This window comes from Periplaneta americana, chromosome 4 (assembly GCF_040183065.1).
Source record: "Periplaneta americana isolate PAMFEO1 chromosome 4, P.americana_PAMFEO1_priV1, whole genome shotgun sequence".
In the NCBI taxonomy this organism is placed as follows: domain Eukaryota; kingdom Metazoa; phylum Arthropoda; class Insecta; order Blattodea; family Blattidae; genus Periplaneta; species Periplaneta americana.
In genome coordinates this window covers 169655156-169678755 of record NC_091120.1, presented here as the reverse complement: position 1 = coordinate 169678755, position 23600 = coordinate 169655156, and the positions used below count along the sequence as shown (strand labels likewise).

The 23600-nt window shown below is 38.6% G+C and overlaps 1 protein-coding gene across 1 annotated transcript in view; it reads right to left on the bottom strand.

Annotated features, from left to right (window-relative positions):
• Positions 1 to 13441: 13441 nt before the first annotated feature.
• LOC138698970 (protein krueppel-like) overlaps positions 13442 to 23600 on the bottom strand; it is a 45916-nt gene continuing 35757 nt past the window's right edge. Inside the window, exons 2-3 of the mRNA XM_069825157.1 lie at positions 17688 to 18366; positions 13442 to 14843 (exon numbers count right to left, since the gene is read on the bottom strand). Coding sequence (XP_069681258.1) covers positions 13643 to 14843; positions 17688 to 18366 — 1880 coding nt within the window. The 3' untranslated portion in view covers positions 13442 to 13642. The remainder of the gene's footprint in view (positions 14844 to 17687; positions 18367 to 23600) is intronic.

The following is a 23600-nucleotide window of genomic DNA, read 5'->3' as shown; positions in this document are numbered from 1 at the left end:
TTCAATCCACAGCACCGGATCGAACTCTCCTCCTACAGTGTTATTTCCCTTTTGTGGCCTGACTCCAAGTTGGGCATATACGTTAACGTTTATATTTCAAATCAACTGCCATTATACAAGGAGCCGGGATTCTGTTGGACCAAAATAATAACATCTTTAGTAAATTCGCCTAGCTAGCAGTGCATGTTTCTGTACAGATTGCTGTGCACTTTACTGCGGAATCTCGGCCATTAGTCACTCAGCGGAGTGCGCTCCTTGTATAATGGCAGTTGATTTGAAATATAAACGTCAACGTATATGCCCAACTTGGAGTCAGGCCACAAAAGGGAAATAACACTGTAGGAGGAGAGTTCGATCCGGTACTGTGGGTTGAATTCGGCGTAGCTCAGTGGTCAGAGCGCTTGGTACGTAGAACCAAGGACCCGGATTCGATCCCCGACGCCGGAACGAATTTTTCTTCTCAAATATTAATTGTCACTATAACAGATATTATTCTGTTGGACCAAAATAATAACAACTTTGGTATAATTTTTTTAGCCAATATGCATGTGAGTGCAATTAAAAACTATTTTCAATTCCGTAGCTAAATGCAGAAATACGTCTCAGAATTTTTAAAATTACGTTCACCATGTCCCTACAGACTTCAAAATTACATGGGTCATTCAATAATTAATGCCAACAATGTTTGTATGTGGCACTATCAGCGATAAATGATGCAAGCTGATAACCGTGAGAAAGAAGAGCATCTGATGTATGTTATCTGTGAGTTTGAAGACAATAATCTCATTTATAAGATATTTGTAGTGAGTTTAATTTGTAGACTGTTATCTGTAGCTCTCTACAATATCTAGCAAATACGAACAAAGATGCTTTATTGAAATTCAGATTGCAAGAGGCAAGAATGTTCGACAATGTCATACAGCATTACTGGAAGTTTGTGGTCGAGAGACTTCACCATATCGTACCGTGGCTATATCCACCAAACTGCAAGAGCAGCTACTCGCCAGTATCAATGGTAGCCTTCGTGTTTCTAAGGGCCATAGTCCACAGTCTGTTGCCACCTCCAACAATTGGGACTGTATCTAAATGACGATGAGTGGGTCCGTATGAATTGATCGAAGCACAGTTCTAGAAAAAAAATTGAGAAAAACTAATGGTTTTATAAAAATATTCAGACTGGCGAATTAATCCCAAATCTTTACGAGTTCAAGTGAAACTTGTGGTAGACGAAGAATATGGTTAGGTACGTTACTTTCTTCCATCAACAACAATAATTATGTATTAAATTGTAATACGAGGGAGGTTCGAAAAGTAACGCACAAAATTTTTTATGGAATACTATTTCGGTTAGTACGTTAAAAATTGGATAGTTTGAGTCTTGCGCTACAGACAGCAATGGCTCGATCTGGTTCACCATGACGCAACGAGCGGCAACTACCGAGTAAAGATGGCGTGTGTGCTAGCATCGTCTACTTGTGTAGTCCGTTTCTTTGTGGGTAAAACGAAAAAGTCCGAGTGAAATCCACAGGGAAATATTAAGGTGTATGGTGCTGATTGTCTGGACCGTAGCAACATCTCCAGGTGGTGCAGGTTTTTCGAAGAGGACCGCCGACGAAGCACGTTTCGGCCTACCAGTGACCGCTGCAACACCATCCAATGTCAGAGGCATTGAAGCGGCAGTCATCCACCCTACAGCCCAGACTTCGCACCGTCTAACTTTCATGTCTTCGGAGCAATGAAAAAATCCCTATGAGGGATCGGTTCGGATGAAGAAGTGGAGTCCACACCTGTGGAGTAACGGCTAGCGCGTCTGGCCGCGAAACCAGGTGGCCCGGGTTCGATTCCCGGTCGGGGCAAGTTACCTGGTTGAGGATTTTTCCGGGAGTTTCCCTCAACCCAATATGAGCAAATGCTGGGTAACTTTCGGTGCTGGGCCCGGACTCATTTCACCCGCATTATCACCTTCATATCATTCAGACGCTAAATAACCTAAGATGTTGATACAGCGTCGTAAAATAACGTGCTCAAAAAAGGAGTGGAATCAGTTGTGCACAGGTGGCTATACGCTCAGAAAATTGAGCTTTATGAACGAGGTATACAGAATATGATATCACGATGGGAGAAATGTGTCCTGTATTGAAATGTAGGTAAAACCTATAGCTTTCTTGTGCATTATTTTATTTTACTCATCTATTAAGATCGTTGCCACAAAAAATTGTGCGTTACTTTTCGATTCTCCTATGTATTTTAATTTTATTTTCCGATTTTAGAGGAGTTAAGGTACATAATCAGGGGCAGGTATTTATGGAGATGAATTTTATCATCTATTTTTTTAACATTGGCGTCGGCGGAGATTGTTGGAGATTGATTTGTACTCTTGGCGGAGATTAATGGAAATTTTGGAAAAGACAATTATTTTTTTTATTTTATTGGGTTATTTTACGACGCTGTATCAACATCTAGGTTATTTAGCGTCTGAATGATATGAAGGTGATAATGCCGGTGAAATGAGTCCGGGGTCCAGCACCGAAAGTTACCCAGCATTTGCTCGTATTGGGTTGAGGGAAAACCCCGGAAAAAACCTCAATCAGGTAACTTGCCCCGACCGGGATTCGAACCCGGGCCACCTGGTTTCGCAGCCAGACGCGCTGACCGTTACTCCACAGGTGTGGACTATATACAATTATTATTTTGTAATTGGAGTATTAGCCTAATTCGGTATGAATATTACTTTCCAAATAATTGACATTAAAGGTTCGTTGCATTCTGGTAAAGGTGCGCTATGGCTAATAGACAATATTTTGTTGGATTGAGACTTTATTTAACACACATTCATTAAAAAAAAAAAACTTGCAGCCCCCAAATTAACATTTTCAAATTATTAGTGAAATGTTGAATTCTTCGTCTTTTGATTCACTAATGTAACTTAATCAGAACACCTGAAATACCATGTAATGGTTATATAACAAATTCAAGTGAAAAACTCAATATGAAATTCGCTATAAAACGACGCAATAGTAATAATTCGCGAATGTGTTCATATTTCGCTATTATAACTATTTCACGATTTGTCGTGATTGTTTTATCTGCATATTATTAATCAGAGTCACTTAATTCGTAAAGATTAGTAAAAATCTATTATATAGGCCTATCTAGCCTATTATGTTGTGATTTTCGCGATCTCCATAAATACATAATTCAAACTAAGATTTCTGATAAATTACTACCTTCTCCTTCAATTATTATGATCCGTTCATCGATACTACAGGACATCAAATTAATAAACATCAGTCATTTAAAATATTTTTTTTTCATGTTACTCTATCATTTATTAAAGACTGATAAGTTAGCATATGTCAGGAAGTAGATGAAATCTGAGTATCACCATGAGTTCTACTGATGAAAATAACATATTCTGAGTGAGCTGTGTTCTTTTCTGATTTATGAGTTAGGCTTAGATTAAGCTTCTTATGATTGTAGACCTATTTAAATATAAGTATAAATAATATTACATGTAAAATGTTGAAGGTTTCAATACGAAAGTAGGCTAATGTAGCTTGTGTCGCAGCAATATCAGTCTTGTGTTATATCGTGTGCTTTTGAAGAACTAAGCTAGCTAGGAGGTAGTTCTCTTCTAGTTATTTTGTACCATTTGTGATCCATTAATGAAAAATACTCATTCTATATATATATTTTGACACCGTACAATAACTATTATCAGTATCAAGTTATCTTTAAGTGTTAAAATATTGGTCCTCCATATTTACGTTTATGCGTTGTTTTTTGTAGGATAGAACTAAGAAGTAAAATTTATCTGTGACTAATCCTATTTCTACGTAGTAAAGTGTCTCAAGACGAGAAGTGTTCCAAAAGCACAGCGTTTGCTTTAAGAATGTTTCGCCGTTAAAGTCAAATGAATATAGGCCTAAACTAACGTTTTGTCATTCTTTTATTTAGATACGTATTCGTAAAGTTTCTCTGAAAGTTAAATATAACGCGGTTATTAAATAGTTATAACTATATTAAGTGTACCTTGAACTTTGCAGTAAAACTCTTTCTTTATTACAGGCACGGTTGCATGTAGAACTTCATTCGACAGTCATGTCTTGCCATTTTCAGATTGTCAGCATGAATATTCATGACCATATTCGCGATAGAGTTTCATATCATTAATGTATGTTATCAGTGGCCTGTGCACAGTGGTCTTCACATAACTCCATATGAAGAAGTCTTATAAAATAAGAGGAATAGGCCTACTTCGATGAGAAATTTCTTTCAAAATACATCGGCATATAAAGTGTATTCGCGTGGCCTCCACGTTTTCCGGACTTCTTGGCGTGAGATTATGTCAAAACCACCGTTTAGAAACGGTAATTCCCAACTTTGATGGCCTGAAGACTCGTTTCGCGGATACAGTTGCGTTTATACATCCTGACAAGCTCCTCCGGACATTGCGAGAAAATGTTTTCTGCACTACGAAAGTGCCATAGTGAGGTGTAGCAAGGTTAATTAAGGTAAATTTTAGAGTTTTACTGAAAGCCATATTAAAACACATGTATCTAATTAAATCTGTATCTAGATCCTAGATTCAAATGGAGAAATTCGAAATACGAACACTCATTCTTGCGTCGTCTCCTTGAAAAAATGAGAAGAATTTTATTTTTAAGGAGATAAAAAGCTGAAAAGTTAAACCATTTTGATAACCACGCCATTTTAAATCCTCGGAGAAACTTTTCGTGGACACATTGTTCAATACTGAAACGTTTTTTGAAGAAAAATATGCACGGCTATTTTAATCAAAATGCTGTTGCAAAGAGTTTTTCACAGCCGTAACAAGTAACATGCAGAGTTATTTCCTGTTAAATAATCATGATCAAATAAGTACAGTAAATATATATTTGTGTCTTGCGTCAATGTATTATAAATTCCTGTAATTACAACATAATAAGTTATTTCTTGTAGTAACTATTCAATAAATTAGCAATTCTGTCAACTTAATTTACAAAGATATGTGTAATGGATTATAAAGTTGTTTCCTGAAAATGAAACTTTCATACCTTAGATACAGATTAAATGGGACCGTCAAATGCTTATCTACTAATATAATATTAAATAATATCTTACAGTTTATACAACATGAACGTTTTCGGCATCATTTTGTGCCATCTTCAGATGTTAAAAGTCTTTGTACATGCTTAATATATGCTAACAGTGGTGAAACATGAGTGACACGCGACATAATCATTGTGTACGATTTAAATGAACTTATGTGATATTATGTCCACACAGCTGTTGGTTATACACTATCATTTCGTAATGGATTAAACACTGAGTAAATGGAACAACTGGACCAGATCTGTAAAACTTGAGTATTAAAACACTTGCAAATAATGCTTGGTAAATTATCATTAATCACTTAGTTGACATGTTTAAAAACACATTAAAACAATTAAAACTCTGCGTCTGTAGTGATTATGCTATGTGGATTTCAGCCATTAGCAACTTATGTTTCTAATGTCCGGCTATCTCAACTACGGAAAGTGAGAACTCGAAATCTGTTCATACACAACCATGGCAAGCTGAGACTAAATATTAACATCACAGCACTCCAACGAATTGCTAATGGCTAGACTTCGTGGAATTGTCACGAGAATCGTAAGGTTTACTACGCACGCGGTATAGACTGTATGAGAACGGGGCGTGCAAAGGCTGAAGTATGCTTCTGATGTAAACACTGAGCAGTATACTGCGGTTACAATAAAACCTGTATCCTGCATTCAAGAAATATAATGAATGATCATTGAAGTAGCAAATGTCTAAACATGTAAATACACAATTATTTTGTAGTGAGATATATTAACTCTTAAAATTTAATGTAATATACTCACATCATCCTTGAATATGTGTATTGCAGTGAAGAGTTACGTACATTTTGAGCGAGTGCAAAATGAACCTCCTCCGATGGTCACTCAAACAGTTTTTATATTGGGAAAATGTACGTTCAACACTATGTAATACGTGCATATTTGAAGAACGGGAAGTCACTACTTTTTAGTACACCAATTTCAGACATCTTGTCGTGACCTGATAGTACATAATTTATAATACGAAGTTGTAAGTAGGCATAATTTTTAGCAATAATGTTTCTCAACTTACATTTCACTTTTTCTGAAATTAGTGAATTGTTATTTTGGATAACGGTTTGTGATACTTAATCCACTATATTAAGGGCGTCTGAGAGTTGTAGTTTAGACGATTCTAACAGGATGATGCATTTGGACACGATTTTAAAATTAGAATCAATGAACAGAATATCTTCCAATAGCTGTTCAGAAGGCAATGATTTTATAGCTGCAACAGCGGAACTGTCTGTGCTATCCAATGCATCAATTACCTCCATTGTTTTTCCTTTATATTCTGCATAATAATTAACAGCATCCAACCACGTTTTCCAAAGGGTCAAGACTGGCTGCGGGGGTAAGGGTATTCCAGGGGCAATTGTTTGGAACAGCAACACTCTCATTGTAGTGTGTTTGATTGAATTATTGTCTGCACTGAACAAATGTTAAGCTTTGACTATTCCAACCACAGTAATGCAAAAACAAGTGCTTACATAGGTATACATTAGCTGTAGCTGCTCTATCTATTTGGACCGGTCACAACTCTTAACATGAACTGCTTATACTATGAGACCGAGCGGTCGCTCATCTCCTCTATACTACATACATCGGCAACCTGATTGCATGCTGCGTGTGGCAATTCAACGAAGTCTACTAATGGCTGAAATCCACATAGCATAATCACTACAGACGCAGAGTTTTAATTGTTTTAATGTGTTTTCAAACATGTCAACTAAGTGATTAATGATAATTTACCAAGCATTATTTGCAAGTGTTTTAATACTTAAGTTTTACAGATCTGGTCCAGTTGTTCCATTTACTCAGTGTTTAATCCATTACGAAATGATAGTGTATAACCAACAGCTGTGCCCAATGATTATGTCGCGTGTCACTCATGTTTCACCACTGTTAGCACATATTAAGTATGTACAAAGACTATTTTAACATCTGAAGATGGCACAAAATGATGCCGAAAACGTTCATGTTGTATAAATTGTAACATATTATTTAATATTATATTAGTAGATAAGCATTTGACGGTCTCATTTAATCTATATCCATTTGTACCCTGCTTATCGGTCTACACTCCAACAAAATGAAAATTTCATACCTTGTTTGAGACACTGAAATATTTGTAATATTTTAGACAGCAACCATGAATGTGTAACTGCTTCTTAACGACATAATGCAGTGACTTATTTGTGGTATAGCCTATTTTGACTTACAATAATTACTAACCTCTCCATGTGTTATTGCTTCATGGAGAAAATTCTGTTACTTAATCAAATATATCTTATTGTTTTTAAGACAGAGCTGTCCAACTAATAACTTTGCTCTAAAAATAGAATTTCAGTTGACGATTTTTATTAAGTCTTCATGAAATAGGCGTTAGGCCTACTATATCCGTCTGATATTTTATAAAGTGAAAATACATAAATATGTATATTTGCATAAAGTTAAGAGATAACAAATCAGTCCTCAGCGATACAGTGCTTATCATATTTTCCTCTGGAACCAAAACCTCCTGCGCACGTTAGTTTTTGGACGAAAAATTTCTTCCTGGACGGAAACAAAGCAGCGAATAGCGAATCTATGTCACATTCAGGATGTGTATAGACTTCTATGTTATGACATAGTGATGCAGATAAAAGTAGCCCGCGTAAGTATAGAGAAAATACAGCAGCGAAGTGCTGTGAAGGACTCACCTTTCATAGAAAATGTTAAAAGTAGCTCTTTGGACTTCGAATAATCCTTTGACGGATGCCGTCAATAACTTTTAGTGTGCGAACTTAAGGAACTCTTTCTCTTTTACGTAAAGATTTTTGGTCCTATAGAATATATCTGTTATGATAATAATAGTTATTAGAGGAGAAAAATTCGCTCCGGCGCCGGGGATCGAACTGGGGTCCTTGGTTCTACGTACCAAGCGCCCTAATCACTGAGCTACGCCTAAGTTCAATCCACAGCATCGGATCGAATTCACGCGTGTCTCGTCTCTGATAACTCGAGAATGGATTTCTGGAGTTTAGATTTCTATATACGTTTGATTTTACTGTTAGTAAGTTGGGCAACTCTGTCTTAAAACAAAAATTTACACTTTGTTCAATTACCATGTTGTGGTAGTCGTGCACATACATAGGCTACATTAAAAGTACAAAATTCCATTTTTCATATAAAAGATCCAAGACGCAATAATACTTTTACCTCGTGACAATATACACTCTTGCAATAGGAAATACGTGAACATCACAAAAATTCTCAAGTGAAAGTTACCCCACTACCAAACTTAACTCCATTAATATTTATTGGAATTGAATGTTTCTTGTATTTGTATATTAAAATATGTATATATATGCTTTCTCTCTATTGAAATATATTGAAAACTAAGTAAAATATTAAAAGCTAAAAATCCCTGAACTGAAAATGACTAAAAGGTAAAAGAAAATTATGGCAATTCTTCCATATACGTAAAACTAAATAAAAAGTACTTGAACAAATATAACGAGATCTTTGAGAATAATAACAGACTGTAACGTTTGCAGTTCTTATAAAACCGTAGCACTAGAAATAACAATCACTTCTGATTGACTATAACATCGTCAGTATTTGAGGTAGTCCTTGTAAAAATATATCTTAGGTAAGCTTACCACAGCATGTTACACGTATCAAATTACATGAAATAGAAATCTGATACTGTGTGACAATTTAAGGGACTCACGTGAGGTTCTTTTGGTACAATAGAATTCGAGAATACATAGAAAAAATGTCAAAAGAATTACAAGAGCCACAGATTGACTTCTTTGTTGCATTATAATTTCCAAGAAGGGGAAATAAAAGCTGACAAAACTTTTTTTGTATAAATTATATGAAACTTTTTTTAAAGTTACATAAATTGAACATCAGTTACATGGAATGTGCATAATTTTTTTCTCTTGAATTAATATCAAGTGACAATAACAACATGCTTTCTTTTTGTCTGTTCTTTAGGTACAGGTATCCTAACAAGTTTAATTGTTTTATTCTAGATTGCAATACTTTCCTATGTAAGGAAGCTAATAATGTTACCGATTACTTTACATACAAAATCAACCTTATAAAAGTTACAAATGACCAGACGGAAAGTTTGTACTTTATTTTTGTTGCTTCGCATCACTTTTCATCACAAAAACGAGTTCTTGCTGATCTTTTTTAGAAGAGGGATTATTTATGTCATAGCGTTGTCCTCTGAAGTAACAACTCGCATATGTAAGTTACATAATATTTCTAATTTTATTTGTAAAATTGTGTGTTACGTTGATGGGAAAGTGGCCGATTTGTTGGATTCTTTGCTGTCTTCTGCTAATTTGGAAGGGTGGAGTTGTATTCTGAGATGGGATATTTGAAATGGTAGTCCATTAGTTCTGTTGATAAGGTATTAGTCGGGAATGGTGATTAAAATGGAAAGGTTGAAATATGTTGATGTAAGTAAGAAAAGAAAACTCTGCTTTGGATAATTTCATTCAGAAGTAGCTTCCATTTACGTATTATATGTCTACTATACAGGAGTTAGTACTTTGCCTCCCTTCCGATGAAAATCATGCTAGAAATTATTTTCGCCCTTAAGGGAGGGGAGATACACCTTTGGCCTGCAAAAATTTAGTAAAATTAATTATTTTTATTTCTCAGCTTACTATAAAAGATAAATGAACAAAAGGTTTCATTCTTAATATACATAGGCCTACATTACACTTTATGAAACATTATTAGATTTATTACGCTAAACTGGAGAATTAGCACGGTCGCTTTGAACCGTGCCGTTACAGTTACGACCAAATTTAACTAAATACACAATGTTGCCAATATAAGAACATGACTTTGGTCTGTGTGTCGTTAGAAGGAGAAATTTGTATCTTTTTCTCTCTTTCTCTTTCGTTCTAAACATTACTGAGAGATAGCACCACTGTTACTCTCATCTATTTCAATGATTTTCCCCTGGACCACCAATTCGTTTGGACGACATTTCTGCAAAGAAGATTAAGACAGATCTTACAAGCGATCTCCAGTTACTAACAATATGGTCATCAAACTTTTGTGTCCATTTTATCTCGAATTAAAATCTCTCTCGCATTTTCTTTTGTTTCATCACAGCCGAATGGGTTTATCTCTTCGGTATCGATGTTTCTAGTCGGTATGGACTTTATGACAGTTTTTGTTTCATAATATCGATAAACAATAACATAATTAAAGCGGTGAATAATTTCATGGCTCCTAATTTTTTTTTTTTTTTTCGTAAAAGGCTAGGTATTTTCTCTAGGCCAGAAATAAAACTGCAACGCGGTCATAATTACGTACTTAACGCTTTGGCGAACATTAACCGGAAATTTACTTTCAGTTATTTAAATCATATTCTGTGAAACACACCTTTTTTCCTTTTATTTCGTTGTCATAACCTACTTTAACATCTTACTACATATGCCTTTTCCTTTGGTGCATTCAAAACATCGTCGTTGTACTGCATAAATCTTGCACCTGACTAATGGAGTGATTTATTTGAGAATATAGTCGTGAATTTTACTACCACCATTTCGATTGTCTTTTGTTCGACATGGCTCGGTACGGCCCGGTGATTAGTGGCCAGCGAGTAAAGTCGACTATCGACATTGCTCTACCATGCGTATTATCCAGTTGTTCCTTTCCATAATAAAATATACAATTAATTAAATATCTGCACAATTTTTTACAGTAATATTTTAAAAACCTACATCAACAACATAGTCTGGGATCTTTCACCTATTCCTTTAGGAAATATTTTTTCCTTAATAACATTTTTTAGAAAATTTAATATTGAAGGTAACGATTAAGAAAAAAAATTCTTGAATGAATAGGTAAGAGATCATAGACTATGTTGTTGATGTAGGTCTTAAAACTTTCTATTAAAAGAATCGTGCAGGTATTTGATTAATTGTATATTTTATTATGTAAATGCTTTACGGTTGTAAAAAAATACGCAAATTTTATATTATTTTTACAGGTATTTATTAGCTATTTTAATATTATGAATAGTGTTTTATAAAGTGTAATGTATGTATATTAAGAATAAAAAGTTTTGTTCATTTAGATTTTATAGTAGTTGAGAGATAAAAAAAATAAATTTCGCTAAATTTTTGCAGGCCAATGGTGCACCTTCCCCCTTAATAATCTGTAGTCTCTGGAGAATGGTCGCTATGATTTCGGAATTTCAACGCCTTGAAAGTCGTTTTCGCAATTCAGCAACGCACTGAATTGTATGATTGTGGAACCATGATGATATCCCGGCAATGGCACTCTTATTTTGAAATAGATAATGCCGAGGTTCCTGAGGGGTTTTCTCGGGGTTCTCCCATATCCTTCCATCATTCCATCACTTTCCATTTCAATAACCATTTCAACTGGATGTAGTATTGAGATGGAAATCTGAGAAACCGTAGTACGCTTCTCGGGGGAGAAAAAACTTCTTGAAAATCGTCATTCTCGTATTCCTCTATAGCTCACTATCCACAGTAAACTTAGAGACCATTAAATTTTGATCTGAAATTGAATATTTGTTGGTGTGATATCTTGGCTTTCGTAATATCAAACTTTTAATATGAGATTTCAGAATAACGTCTTATAATTGTCTTTTGTTCAGTCTACCATAATCTAACGTCAAAGGTAGAACTTTATCGCATGTAAAATGAAACGATGATTATCAGTTTATCACTCTACTCTGTTCAGATATAAATATTCACTTTGCAAGGTGATCGATATGTGAGAAAGATCTACTGCTGCTGTTGTAGCTACTTGTTTACTTCTCCGGATACTTGTTATTCAAACCGCCATTCTGGTAATTTGATATTACTGCCAGGTCCTAGGAAGCATAAGGGAAGAGACCTTTTTATAACCAAGAATATTTTGAAGGGGTGCAGAGGGAAAAAGAGAGACAGAAGGTGGAGGGTGGTGGCGTCAGTCAGAGGGATGAATATTTTGTTGCTAGTATGTCAAAAAGAAGGTTTGCGCAAGGAGAGAAGGTAGATTTACTTTTTTTTTCGAAAGGCACTTGAAGGCTTTCCTCATTCCACTATACAGAAGAGACAAGTTCAACGAACTCTTCATCCTTCCTCGTGAGGTCTGGTTAGGATTACTGAGCAGATATTAGCCAACCATTACTATGTGAAGGCTTGTAAGTTTCAAATTCAGCAGGTTGGGTGAATAGAAGGAATAGTTCGGCAGAAAATTATGTAGTAAGGATGAAAATGGGGCTGTTATTTTTCATAGAAAGAATACTTGGAAAGGAATGTTATGAATTGGGCTTGGTTCTTCTCTTTTCTTACCTAAACTTTTTTTTTGTTACCTCTGGGGGTTTGGTTTAGGTTCTGATGGCGTAAACAAGTCCAAGTGGCGTTCTGACCCACACCATTGGTCTTTCTTCCCAATGTACGTAGCCAGAAAAAAGAAACCTTTTTTTTACCCACCCACCCTTAAAAGGTTTCAACTTCCTGCATTATACGAAGGAATCGTTAAAATACTAGAATTGTTTCTGCTGTCATGTTTTACGAGTGTAATGCTTATATTACGCACGTATGGGCGAATCTAGAAATGCATATAGAATGTTAGTTGGGAGGCCGGAGGGAAAAAGACCTTCGGGAAAGTCGAGACGTAGGTGGGAGGATAATATTAAAATGGACTAAGGTGGGATATGTTGGTAGAGACTGGATTAATGTTGCTCAGGATAGGGAGCGTTAGTAATGTGACAGCGGCAATGAACCTACGGGCTCTCTACAAGCCATAAATACGTAATGCTTGTATTACGAGCCAGTGAACTATTTATGCTTCACTTTAGTCATCTTTTGATATGAATATAATTTATTGTTAAGGCACTGTTTATATACGTTATTTGACACTTTTTTCTGGCTCTGTCGTTTGAAATCATTAATATTTTAGATTAAAATTCCTTTCATTCTTTTGGAGTTGACGCAAAAATACATAACTTTGCACATTCTTTAGAATTAGTAGGCCTGAGTAAAAGCATGCGTGTTCGATGAAGTTATAATAATTATTATATTTTTATACAATTCCATGTGACTGTAATTTTAATAAAGTGACTTTTAGTGCTCAACATTTGTGACATATTTTCTGTGTACCTTTCAACACAATGGCTTTTGTTACAGTACAGCGCATGCCAAATGAAAAGTAGCCTTAAAAATTGTTGGCTATTTTAAAATAATAACAGCATGTAAACCAGTGAGAGTCCCTTAAACTGTCAGAGGAACTGATTATTTGAGACGGTGATATGTAAAAATATGTGACTTCGGACTTGTATGCGTCGGTCCACGAGCAGTTGTATGTGTAATTAAAGCAACTTGCAGAATAAATATCTAATTTTCACTACATAATAGCTTTGATATAAAAGAATGCCCACATATTTTCTTATACATTACAATATATTTATATACTTAAATTATGACTATATACCATTTGGTACATACCCGTAGTTGATTATCAGATAGGATCTGGCTTACCAGAAACTAGGAAATGGGCGCCGCGCCATTGCTTCTTTCGAGATGCGGCAGGTGGCGCCTGTACTTGGGGTGGCGACTCTGGAAAAACAACTTCGCATTCAGCTCTTCCACATCGTCATCCGCCTCCGACGATGGGGATCGCGACAATGGGGAGTCTCCGCTGCTATGCGAGTGACTGTGGTTGTTGTTGTCACTCCTGTACACTTTGCGGTGTGTTCCGGTACTCATCGAGAGGTCTTCGGGCTCGTCTTGTACCGGCACAAAGGGTACTGCTGATGGGATGGGCAGGGGATTCGTCACAATCATCGGTGCAGGAGTTGACGTCAGGGACGGGCTTGGCCGGATGAAGTGACGTATTTCCTGAGGTTTCCGTATTCTGCTCTTCTTCTCCAGGACCGATCCGTTGTTGTTGTGAGCGAGGATCATACCATTCCGACGAGAATTTACCAAGTCGTCAACATCCTCTACCCCTTCGTCCTCCTCCTCTTCCTCTTCTACATCCATGTCTCCGTTCTCTAATTCCTTCTTTAACATTCTGGTTCCTATGTTTTGTAGAGAACTGACTATCCTAGTTCTTCTTGAGTGTTTCGACTCGACAACATCGTCGTCGTCTCTGTCACAGGCCTCCTCTTTGGAAGAGTACTTCTGACCCACAGATTGATACTTTTCGAGAAGCGAAATACTCGTATCCTCGATTACATGATCAGGCGACTTCTGTCTTCCGCTGTCCTCCAGACCCGACATGATGACAGCAGGGTCTTCTTTACTAGGACACTTGTGGTGCATCAGATGGTGTCGACGCCTGAATCTACCTTGGCAACGGAAGCATTCAAACGGTTTCTCACCTTTGTGTATCAGCGTGTGCGCTTTAAGCTGGTTCGAGTCTGAGAACTTGGACGGACACAGTTCACAGGCGTAGGGACGTTCGCCGGTATGGACACGGAGGTGGCGGCGCAGGTTGGCCACTTGCACGAACTGTCGGTCGCAGTGCGAGCACTCGTACGGTTTCTCGCCTGTGTGAAGTCTCATATGTGTCTTGAGATGGTGGTCGCGAGTGAATCGCTTCTGGCACACGGCACATCGGAACGGTTTTTCTCCGGTATGAGTCCTTTCATGGTTTTGCAGCACGTGTTTGTACCCGAACGAACGGTTGCATGTCGAGCACGTAAATACTTTGTCGCGGCCCGGAACCGCGTCCACGGGGTTGCTGCTGATCTTCCCGCAGCTCGCCATTTCTGAAGGGGGCGACGAACCTGAGGAGAAAACGAGAATAATGTTTGATTTCTAGGTATTTTTTAATTTTATCCAAAGATAATTTAAATTACATGTAGAATATCCAGTCTACTCCGTTTGGGTATGAATAATATTATTTCATTATAAAGCTATTATATTATAGTAGGACATTTTTCTTGCTGGTTGTATTATGATTAAAAGACGGGCGTTTCCATATATGACAATCAACAATGCAAAATCTGAAAGATGAAAGTGTAATGGAACGGAGAAAAATTCTCTCCGGCACTGGGATTTGAATCCGGGTTTTTAGCTCTACGTGCTGATGCTTTATCCACTAAGCCACACCGGATACCCATCCTGGTGTCGGACAGAATCGTCTGTTTAAGTTCCAACTCTTGGGTTCCCTCTAGTGGCCGCCCTCTGCACTACGTCATAGATGTCTATGAACGTAGGACTGAAGTCCACACGTGCTGAGGTGCACTCGTTATGAGTGACTAGTTGGCCGGGATCCGACGGAATAAGCGCCGTCTTAAATCACGAAGTGATTTACGCATATCATATATATTATTTTAATGTACCGAAGTACATATGATATTTCCATGCAGATATTCTGCGTCATCATACGATGAAAGAGTAATGGAAACATCATATGTACTTCGGTACATTAAATAATATATATGATATGCGTAAATCACTTCGTGATTTAAGACGGCGCTTATTCCGTCGGATCTCGGCCAACTAGTCACTCATAACGAGTGCACTTCAGCACTTGTGTGGACTTCAGTCCTACGTTCATAGACATCTATGACGTAGTGCAGAGGGCGGCCACTAGAGGGAACCCAAGAGTTGGAACTTAAACTGAGGCGATTCTGTCCGACACCGGGATGGGTATCCGGGGCGAAAACGTAATACGGCGAACGCCAGTAGGGGAAGTTATCCCCAACCACATGAAATGTGCATTCGACACAACACTAGCCTATCACGTTGTGTGTGTGGTGAGCTTGTAGGGGAAAAGTGGAAAGGGGTCGTGGGCGGAGCTTAGCGTTTGCCGTATTACGTTTTTACCACAATGTGTTATTTGGTATGCTAAATTTGAGAGTGTTAAAAGAGTTCAAAAGGAATTTCAACGTGAGTATAGTGTGCGTACTGTAGAGTAGTGGCAAAAAAACCGGACCGACCCTTTAGCTGATTTCAGAGCCTTGGTCACTCAGAGCACGATAGACTGGTAACCAAGACTTTCGTGGTTCAAATCCTGCCTGGGAAGAAAACTTTTTCTGTTCCTTATTCAAATTTATTCCCAATACTTTTCGATTGCAGCGATATTTTACTATTTAATCAACTTTAATATTTCCAGAACATGAATTTTACCAGCCTATGTTTTTGTCGTTGTGCATATTTCAGAACAATATATAAGTGTACGAGCGCCTATGGCTATAATATTTCATCCGTGTTCGTTTCCTAATCTGAAATTAAACTCAGTAAAAAAAAAATTCACAGTACAGAGACATTATTATGACGTGATGCGAAAAAACGGCGGGTCACTCGTGCCCCACTACTAGCGTGGTTTCCGGTGAGCGTGTAATCATTTCTCCGCCACTTCTATAATACAGAACAGTACTAACAATAAATGTTCAATAATTTGGACTTACCATGCTCACAATCGCTGCCGAAAATGTCCCTCAATCTTTCACCAATATCATCTATTTTTCCTTCTGTAAGAACATTATGTTTTCTGTTTGATTTTCGAGCCTGTATCTTTGAAGTTTAAATCTTTTAACGGGTCTTCTAACGGTTTCGGCAGGAGACACAGGTCTGTTTGAAAACTGTATTCGAAATTTACGTCTTGTTTTCGCACACGACCTTCTGCCTTTTATGTAATAAGTACTGTACATTAGATACACACGTTCACGCAATGAGAATTTGTTGGTAGGCATTATCTAAATACACAGTAATCACTAAACTTTATACACTAACTTTGTACTTTTGAAGAATCAAGACTTTTGTAACACGACTTGTGACTATAGCGAATGCCATATAGCGACTGAGCTGCACCTCTAACAGCCCGCGCAGGGAACGAGCCGCCAATAATTCGTCTTTCGCATCACGTGATGCTAATGTTTCTATACGTAGGGAACAAACCTGATGGAAACCTTTAAAATTTCTATAGCAGGGAACGAGCCGCCAATAATTCGCCTTTCTCTCGCATCACGTGATAATAATGTTTCTATACGTAGGGAACAACCAGATGGAAACCTTTAAAATTTCTATAGCAGGGAACGAGCCGCCAATAATTCGCCTTTCTCTCGCATCACGTGATAATAATGTTTCTATACGTAGGGAACAACCAGATGGAAACCTTTAAAATTTCTATAGCACGGAACGAGCCGCCAATAATTCGCCTTTCTCTCGCATCACGTGATAATAATGTTTCTATACGTAGGGAACAACCAGATGGAAACCTTTAAAATTTCTATAGCAGGGAACGAGCCGCCAGTAATTCGCTTTTCTCTCGCATCACGTGATAATAATGTTTCTATACGTAGGGAACAACCTGATGGAAACCTTTAAAATTTCTATAGCATTTCATTTGCTTTCAATTATGGAAGATTATATATATATATATATATATATATATATATATATATATATATATTTCTTAATTAGTTCTCAGATACGAGATATTTCCCACTGAAGGAACCTACTTTCGGAGGAAAATAAAATCCGTGCATGTTCTTCTTTCTTAAAACGTATTCCAAGACTTACACACTGACGCGTTATTAAATTAAATTTGAGAAACAGTGTTCTGTAAAATAGTTACGAACCTGAAGTCGGCGGAGACAGCGGCGCAGGCGCTGGGATGGGTGTCATGGCCGCCACTTCGATGAGCGTGGGCTCTGCGGGGTCCACCTTCCGAGTCGCCCTCTTCCTCGCGTTTGCCTGGTTCTTCCTCGTCACAGCCGAACTGCTACTCGTCACCACATTGTTGTTGTTCTTCTTGGCAGCCGACGCCTTGGTCGCCATGCGGTTGTTATTCGTCGGAGTGCTCGCAGGCGTCGGCTTAGCGGGCGGCGACACAGACTGTAGAGGCCAGTTGAGCATGGTGCTCGCGGACTGGAAGATGGGCGGCATGCCTGTCAGGGTCTGCAGGTTGACGGGCAGACATGACATCAAGGCATGTCTCGTCAGCAGCGTCTCCGCCATCGACGCCGTCGGGTACAGGGGCATGCCCGAGGCCGCGCCGTGGTGCAGGCCCGCCGACAGGGCCGTTGCCGTTACCAGGGTGGCGGCCGTATTGCCGCTACTGCTGGAGGGAGGTGAGAGGTTGCTCATGTCTGGCGACGCCGGGCTGTTGCTCCTAGTTGTTCCGCCACCGCCCCCGTCGCTCGTTCCTCCTCCGGTGTCTCCTAGGTCCACTGTTGAGTGCGACGTCGTGTCCTTCATTCCTCTCCCAATGTCCGCTAGGTTACCGTGCTGGTGGACCGCGGACAGCGGCCCGCCTGCAAAACAAGATCAAATTCTGTGTTTTAATATTGATTATTGATTTCATGAAGGATGAATCAGGCATGAATCCTTGCATTTAGAACAGGCCTGCACAAGTTTGCGCTCTCCGAGCCGGCTCACAGCTCATGAGCGGAATTCAGATATTAGCTGCGCTCTGTTATGAGGGTGGACTGGAAGAAGGAGTGATCTCGTACAAAATGTACATACACAAAAGAAAGTACTATTACGAGTGCTTATGAAAAAAATTCCCGTTCAGTGTTTGCAAAACTATCTTGGACTATTATTAATTAATAAAGATTATTTTACAGAAGTAATAGAAATTCTATAGCTACTTAAATGTACAATATCATTTTGTTATATTTTTATTTATCAGCACATTAAAACGAGGTTTTAAGCTGTTAGCAGCTGAAAGGAACAATAGCCTATTGATCATAATGAAACATCAATTACAGATATTCGATGTCTGCCTTTGTTAAAGTTGATTATAGAAAACAGTTGCTCTCAAATATAAAAGTTGAGCCAAACATAGCGATCATTTTCACAGCCAGCCTGTGTAGTCGTGGATATTATTGCTAATGTTTAGTCTTGTAAAACCCAACCAGGCTATTAGTATTATTCAAACGATCTTTAGCTCTTAGGTCACATTGAAGATCAATAAGTTCGAGCTGTAAATCGTTAAATGTTAAATGTTATGTTCCGTCTTTTAGATTCCTCCATACTGTACTGAAGCAGTAGGTAAGCAACGTGAAACAGTTACTGAGAATACGCCTACACACTGCACTCCACTAGATAACTGAGTGGCCGTTTCCCTCTATAGCAAGTCTGCTATTCTGACGTATCTTCCTCCCCGTTTCGGCGAGCGGTAAACACCGCTCTCCCGCTCCGAAAGAGCGCGCGCGCTCGTTGAGCGCTGTTTGTGTAGGTCTGATCTAGAATTTTTCAGCCCATTATACGCCCTACATGTGATAATTGTCAAAATCCGACGGATGGCCCGGATGGCATTCATGAATTCGACAAGCCATTCTTCCTGGGTCCTGCAGGTAAAGTGTGGAGTAACGGTCAGCGCGTCTGGCCGCGAAACCAGGTGGCCCGGGTTCGAATCCCGGTCGGGGCAAGTTATCTGGTTGAGGTTTTTTCCGGGGTTTTCCCTCAACCCAATACGAGCAATTGCTGGGTAACTTTCGGTGTTGGACCCCGGACTCATTTCACCGGCATTATCACCTTCATATCATTCAGAGGCTAAATAACCTAGATGTTGATACAGCGTCGTAAAATAACCCAATAAAATAAAAATAAATAAATGCAGGTAAAGTATAATCGGATACTGACGAGCCCAAAGCCGCAAGTCCTTAGAACCTAGATCAGCATCGGAAACCCGTACTACCCCCAGACACTCCCTTTGCTTATTTTTACTATTAGGCCTACAGATGGTAGATGAAAGAGGGGGAAGTGGAGTGTGTTGGTGGAATGAAAGAAAGAAGCAGGAGTACCCCGGAAAAAATTCTGCAACATTTTCTTTGTCTACCACAAATTCCAGCCAGATCTGACATGGGAATCGAACACATGCCGCCTGGATGAAAATCCAGCTCGCTAGCACTGTAGTCACAGACGTTGCGGAGTAAAAATATTATGTTTAACATGAAACATTTATGCTGAAGAGCAGCCCTGGCCAAAATGTGATCGGCGACGAGCCACTGTGAAACCTGCAACGTGCATAGCACCTATGGTGAGAGGCGGACACCCGAAGGGGAAGTGAAGCAACTGTGTGACTTATTAACGGGTTTTCATTTTCCTTACGCCAAGCACTTAAATATAATTTTATACAGTACAAGGCTACAAACTAATGTTTAGTACGTGCAACGAAGAAAGAAATGAACAAGAAAACATAGGACACATTATCACAACCTAAAATTAACTATCTTCAGAATGTCTCTGCGACAGAGTGATCTAAATTTGGTTTTTACTATTTTCATTGTTGAAAATCATTTTTCACAAATGTAAGTTTTAACGAACATGGCTTCAACAGAGCAAGCGAAAGAACGAAGCTTCGGATATTTATTTTTTGGCAAAGATTTGAAAAGTTTGACATTTGTCAAGTCCTTACATCACATTGTAAATCTGTGAGTTTAAATTGAAGATCAACCGCTTTTTCGTACATCTGCTGAAAAAGGATCGAAGTACAGAGATGTTGATGACGAGGATGATGATAATAATAATAATAATAATAATAATAATAATAATAATAATAATAATAATAGCAACAACACTTATCCTTTTAATGTTTCATCAGTAACATGTACTATAATGCCGTTTTATGTTATACAACCGTTGTTAACAAATCATACATTTATTATTCTCATCATATTGGCAGCAAAAAAATACGTCCTCCCATCCTATTTGAAACTTTCGTTTTTGTAGAGGTACATGGTTTCGAGAGAGACATTGCGACGATACGCCACTCGCAGTTCAGAGACGAATACAAATTGAACGGAGTTTGACTCCAGTGAGCGAGAGTGTGGGGATGGAGGAGGCAGGATGAAAGAGAAATGAATAGCTATCATTTCGAGCCACAATGTGCTCGTGAGTTACATTTTCGCCGAGGCTGCTGAAGAGTAAGACGAAAGTTTCAATATCTGACGTCATTGTTAACATGAAACGTTAATGCTCGATGGTCAAATGGAGAAAAAGTTAGGAAAGTTTTAACATTTGCCGTGAGCAAGAAACAGCTCCGCTGGGCAGTCGAATTCCTTACAGGACAATGTGTCCTCAAGAAGAACCTGTACAGAACGGGACATAATATCAACCCTGCCTGTGCTCGTTGTTCACAGAGAGATGAGTCTGTAGCTCATCTATTGTGCGACTGCAATGCACTCGCCCATCAAAGAGCTCTCATCTTTGGAAAACATTTTCCAAAGCTTGATGAGCTATCAATTGTCCCAGTGCGTAGTTTGATGAAATTCATTAAGAATATCAGACTATTGGACTGATAGGATATTATGACGAGGAGCCACCGGCGTAACTCAGTCGGTTAAGGAGCTTGCCTGCCGATCTGAAGTTGCGTTCGGGCGCGGGTTCGATCCCCGCTTGGCTGATTATCTAGTTGGTTTTTTTCCGAGGTTTTCCCCAACCGTAAGATGAATGCCAGGTAATCTATGGCGAATCCTCGGCCTCATTTCACTATCACCAATCTCATCGACGCTAAATAACCTAGTAGTTGATGCAGCGTCGTTAAATAACTAACTTAAAAATTATGACTTGGATGCGTAACAGATCTTTCAAGTCGCTGTTATAGCCCTCACCCCTCTTCTTCTATTTTTAGTAGCTTATTTTACGACGCTTTATCAACGTCTTAGGTTATGTAGCATCTGAATGAGATGGAGGTGATAATGGCGGTGAAATGAGTCCGGGGTCCAGCACCGAAAGTTACCCAGCATTTCTCGTATGGGTTGAGGGAAAACCCCGGAAAAAACCACAACCAGGTGACTTGCCCCGTCCGGAAATCGAACCCGGACCGCCTGGTTTCGCCGTTACTCCACAAGTGTGGACTCCCCTTCTTTTACATTCAATTCAATTCAACATCTGGTGTCATTTTTAACTTGAAACGTTAATGCTCGAGAGTGACTTGGAGAAAACGTTACGCATGATTCCAACATCTGACATCACTTTTAACTTGAAACTTTAATGCTCGAGAGTCAAATGAAGAAAACATTACGGAAGTTTCAATTCCTGACGTCTCTTTTAACTTAAAACGTTTATGTTCGAGAGTCAAATGGAGAACAAGTTACGAAAGTTTCAACATCTGATGCCATACTGTAGATCATATGCGAAGACTAGAGGAAGGCAGAAAATAGGAAAGATTGGAGAACGCTGGGTTTGCAGGGAAAGACCTGCCCTTGGGCAGACAAACATGAATGAATGAATGACTTTAAAAATATCAATATAAAACATAAAAGTGTTTATTGTAAATAAAGCTGTAGGATGATCTTCACATCCTTTATGAAGAAATCGCTACTGAACTGCGGGTAGTTTGTCTGCAGAGATGTATGTCCGCGTAGCAGAAAACGTGCCAATAAATCGGCGTTAAATTTCGTCTGGGCCTTCTCGTAAACCAACTAGATAGGTCCCTAAATTTACTTCTTTCTAAAGTCGTTCTTTGGATTTGTTTCCTTTCAAAGTTCGTCACATTCGGTAGGTATAGAGTTTAACACGCGAATATCTGATTCAGTGGTTAACACAGAACCCACCATTCGGTTGAGAGAATTAAACAAATCGATAGTTGACATAAACGATTAGTTTCTGTTTGAATAATTCCGGATTATTGCTGTATTTTCCATCGTATTTTCTTCCACACAGTTCGATAGAATTAGTTTAGCCTGTATGTTTAGAGGTGTAATTATTATTCCGAATTGGTCCGTGAATCCAAAGAGAGATGATTTGACAAATCAGTTTATATCTCGTTCCACCTCTTGTTCTTTAAGTAAGAGTTGAGCAATTCTGTATCCCGTTTAAAGATCCTTTCGCCCTAGATTCGACTTCGTAAACATGCTGTTGTTAGCACGAGATGTATAAACATTTCAACCTCTGATGCTCTGGAATCGGGTCAACCCTTTCAGATCCAGAGTTAGCTGCGTTATATTGGTCTTCCTTGCCCGGGAACTCGCCACACCACTACATGTATTATGTAGAACCAGAATGGCGTGTCTTCACGGGGATTATGTCCTATGTAGAATACTTGAATCTCCTGACATCTATTTCACATTTTTAAGAACTGCAAATATTTCGTTTCGAATGTACGGTTGAGGAGTAGAATTTTAATTTCATATTTATAAAAGACACTAAGAGTAGACTATTGCAACTGAACTGTGTCCGTTTAACGATGTGTGTCTTATACTATGCACTCCAGTATACACTTAATCACTTTGTTCTTTGGTATCAGTCACTTGGCGCATTTCACTGTGTTCTTGTGGTATCAGTCACTTGGCACATTTCACTTTGTTCTTGTGGTATCAGTCACTTGGCACATTTCACTTTGTTCTTGTGGTATTAGTCACTTGGCACATTTCACTTTGTTCTTGTGGTATTAGTCACTTGGCACATTTCACTTTGTTCTTGTGGTATCAGTCACTTGGCACATTTCACTTTGTTCTTGTGGTATTAGTCACTTGGCACATTTCACTTTGTTCTTGTGGTATCATTCACTTGGCACATTTCACTTTGTTCTTGTGGGATC